A 3,466-nucleotide genomic window follows, 5' to 3' on the forward strand; every position below is an offset into this window, starting at 1 on the left:
CAGCAGCGGCTGGCTGAGGTTAGCAAGTGTTTCCAGAAGGCCCCCCAGCCCCTGTGCACGGCCAGTACTCAAGTTCCCCACTGGACGCCAGGCCACTGGGTAAGTCCCTGGGCTCAGGGTAGATGGCAGATGAGGACGCACGTGGGGCAGTGGTGCCTCATCAGGCCCCTGCAGAAGCTGGGCCTGGCCTGGAGGGGTGAGGAATGAGGACAGGGTTGGGGGGGTGGAAAGGAGGAAGGCCAGGAGTCCCCACGACTCCCCCAGTACCTCTCAGAAAGGGAGCCAGTATGAGCTGATTCACCCGCTGACCGGAGGCCAGTCCCACCCGCCTCCAGGCCTCTCAGCCTGCTGAGCCTTTGGCTGGGGTCCTGCAGAGCCGCTCTCCCCACTCCCATAAGGCCAGGAGGGCTCAGGGGCACTTCTGAGGGTCTGGGAGTTGCAGAGGTGAACTCAGAGTGCCAGGGCTGGGTGCGGGCTGTCTAGGGTGGCCTGGACTCACCCTGCACAGGGAGCCCTGGCCTATGAGACCCTGGAACAGCCCCCTGGCGAGGGCAATAGGCAGCAGAAGGGCAGGCGCCGGTGACAGCCTGCAGCCAGAGCCCCGCTGCAGCTCCCTTGGCATGCCCCAGCACACACGTGCACGCACACACAGGTTTTCCAAGTGTTATGGTTTATTGAGGGCATTAGGGGTTACAAGGGAGCTCTGGGCATCTGGGGGCAAGTCCTGGCATTTGCCTGGACAGTGGCCCAGCAAGCAGCCAAGGATGGGGTCTCCACCACCTGTGCAAAGAGAGACAGGCACAAACGTGAGTGCAGCGTCCACGGCCTCCCTTTGGGCCCCACGAGTGGTCAGGCCTCCCTGGGAGGGGGCATCCCCATCCTGAGGGTGGAACCAGGGGGCAGGATAGGGGGTGGGGTCCTACCTACCAGGTTTACTTGAAAGTGTGGCTCTCGGCTCCACCCCGCCCAAAGCCTGCAGAGAAGGTGGAAAAAGTCAACAGGTTGGGGTGGAGGAGGCAGTGGGGTGGGGCGGGGACGAAGGGAGCATACCTTTAGGCCCAAACATGGCTGCATAGCAGGGGTGGTTGCAGTAGGGTTTGCCTTCGTGCTGCAAGGAGAAGGGCCGTGAGAGGGTGCCATCACCCCTGGCCCCTGCCACCAGGGTAGGTCCCACCTACCTCAGCGTGGCCCCCAGAGGTCAGCGTCTTCCCACATTTCTCGCACTTCAGGCAAGGCCGATGCCAGTCCTTGCCCAGAGAGGTCACCCTCTCGGCTGCAGAGGCACAGACAGGCCCCGGTGAGACGCTGCAGGACGCGGTGCCCGCCCACCACTGGCGTACCCGCCTCTTGCAGCCAGCTCTGCCCAAGGTCCTGTGCACTTGGGCTGTATCCGCCCAGCCTGGCAGCCCACCCTAAGGTCTCAGCACCGCCATGAGGGGGACATCTCCAATCTCCAGAGCCAATACAACCAAACAAAGCGCGGGGTCGCTGGTCCCCGGGGCACTTGCGGGTGCGGCCTGGAGTCTTGCTCCTGAGGGCTGGGTGGGGCTGGAGGGCGGGGCCGAGGGTCAGGGGTTGCGGCTTAGGTCAGCAGGGACTGGGCCTGGCTGCCGGCTTTCAGCCCCGGGCCTCTGCGGTGGCAAGGGTGGAGCCTGCGAGAGCCCTTCTTGGCGGGGACAGGGGTGACTTCCCACTTCCTCCCTCCCCTGGGGGCGTGCGCGCGCGGGGCAGGAAGGAGAGTGCCCCGGATCGCGCCCCGGGCGTCGGTTTCCGCGTCTGTTTCTACTTAGCGCTGAGAGGCGCGGCCCAGCCCTGCGTTCCTTCCAGCCTTACGGGTCCCCCACCCAGGGCGCGTCCGAGAAGAGACGGAAGAGACCGTAGGACCCAGAGACGGGGAGGCTCTGAGTCAGAGATAGCCCGCCGAGCGCAGCAAGACCGCGAACAGGCAGAGATCGCCAGAGCCCTCGGACGCAGGGGTCCCCACCCTCATCCCAGGGCAGGCGGCGGGCCAGGCTGAGGCGTGTGCCCCCGGGCGGCGCCCAGGGGACCCAGCGCCCTCGGTCCTCCTGAGAGGCCCCCAGCCCCGTCGCCCACTCAGCGGCTGCTCCTCGCGGGGCCGGTGGGCGCGCTCACCGAAGTACACCTCCTTGTTGCACTTGGGGCACTTGGGCATGGCGGCTCCGGGTCCGGTGCAGGCGGCAGCGGCTGGGGCGCACGGGCTGCAGGCGCGGGACTGGGAGGGTCCGGCCCGGTCCGTGCCTTTGAGGGACCCCGGGACCCCGCCCCTTGGAGACCCCGCCCCTCGCGCCCCGCCCCCTGAACCCAGGACTTGGACCCTGGGGACCTCGAATCTAGGCCCAGGGCCCGAGAAAGATCATCTGGTCCACCCCCGCCTTCAGGCAGGACCCAGACCTGACTGAGGACGGAGCGCGGGGGGCAGGGGGCCATGGGGACTTCCTGAGGGAGTGCAGCTCCTTAGGCAAGTTCAAACCTCGCCCCTAACCCAGCGCTGTGATGTCTCCCGGGTCCAGGATCCCGGGCAAAAGGCTCCCCCGCAGCAGGAAGCGCCGCTCCCATCCCCAGCCCTACCCCGCCGGCACCCGCCGGATCCCCATATCTGTCCGGGCCAGGACTGGAGCAAACACCACTAAAATGCAAAGAGATGCAAAGCGGCCCGCGCACTGATCCTGCCCTCCCCAGGACGGAGGGCGGGTGACAGTTGCCGGAGAGCCCCCGCTGTTGCCCCCCACCGAGGAACCCACTCTGGCCTTCCATCTCACGCAGGGTTAGGAGGCCGCCCCTCTCAGTCCCCTCACTCCCAAGGGACGTCCCCGCCTCTGCTAGCTCCGCTGACCTCCGCTGCTCTGGAAGGTCCGTCGGACCGCAGCGGAAACTCCCAGCGAGGGGAGCTGTAGCTTGAGGACCGATCGGCTGCGGGGGCTGGGGTTTCGGCCGGCAAAGCAAAGTTCAGCCACCCCCAGGCCGGCTAGGAGATGCTCGGGCCGGGCGTAGGGAGGGGCCCTTATCTCTGCGGGAAGCGCCCAGGGAGGCCAAAGCGGTCCAAGTCCGCTGCTCAGTTGAGGCGGAGGATGGCCCCGGTGCCAGGCGGAGGCTGTCCCGCCTCACCTGCCCCCGAGATTCAGGAGGGCCGAGGGGGCTGCGCTGTCCTCGGGCTTTGGGGTCAGCCCTCCAGCTGACCGGCCAGCCTCAGGAAGGGGGCCCGGGTCACTGTCAGCCCCCTTTCCTCTCGCTGGGCAGGGGAGCCCTCTGCCTGCAGGCCCTTCACCTCCGTGCTGCGTGGAGCCTGTGCCCAAGCTGCCACAGCACAAGGGCCGTCCTGCCCTTCCTCCCCACCCACCATCCCTCCTGTCAGCCATGTTAACCAGCGTCCTTATCTGCCCTCGATCTCCACTGGGCCTGTGCCGGCCCTGTCCCTGCCAGGGGTGCTGTAGACCATCGTCCCAGG

At 67.3% G+C, this 3,466-nt stretch overlaps 1 protein-coding gene across 1 annotated transcript; it reads right to left on the minus strand.

Annotated features, from left to right (window-relative positions):
• Positions 1–653: 653 nt before the first annotated feature.
• Positions 654–2,892, minus strand: CRIP1 (cysteine rich protein 1). Its single transcript, XM_050797005.1, has 6 exons — positions 2,763–2,892; positions 2,134–2,233; positions 1,179–1,273; positions 1,051–1,108; positions 928–973; positions 654–780 (listed from the first exon to the last, which is right to left on the minus strand). The coding sequence occupies exons 2-5, from the start codon at positions 2,171–2,173 to the stop codon at positions 933–935; spliced, it is 234 nt and encodes a 77-aa protein (XP_050652962.1). The 5' UTR covers positions 2,174–2,233; positions 2,763–2,892; the 3' UTR covers positions 654–780; positions 928–932.
• Positions 2,893–3,466: the final 574 nt, after the last annotated feature.

The sequence above is a fragment of the Macaca thibetana genome, chromosome 7 (genome assembly GCF_024542745.1).
Source record: "Macaca thibetana thibetana isolate TM-01 chromosome 7, ASM2454274v1, whole genome shotgun sequence".
Taxonomy (NCBI): domain Eukaryota; kingdom Metazoa; phylum Chordata; class Mammalia; order Primates; family Cercopithecidae; genus Macaca; species Macaca thibetana.

Bases quoted from the DNA above. Each gene is read 5' to 3' on its own strand.
- CRIP1 (XM_050797005.1), bottom strand. From the start codon at position 2,173: ATGCCCAAGTGCCCCAAGTGCAACAAGGAGGTGTACTTCG. The intron at 1,274-2,133 runs GTGAGCGCGCCC...GTGCCTCTGCAG, and splicing joins CAACAAGGAGGTGTACTTCG to CCGAGAGGGTGACCTCTCTG. The intron at 974-1,050 runs GTATGCTCCCTT...CCTTCTCTGCAG, and splicing joins AGCCATGTTTGGGCCTAAAG to GCTTTGGGCGGGGTGGAGCC.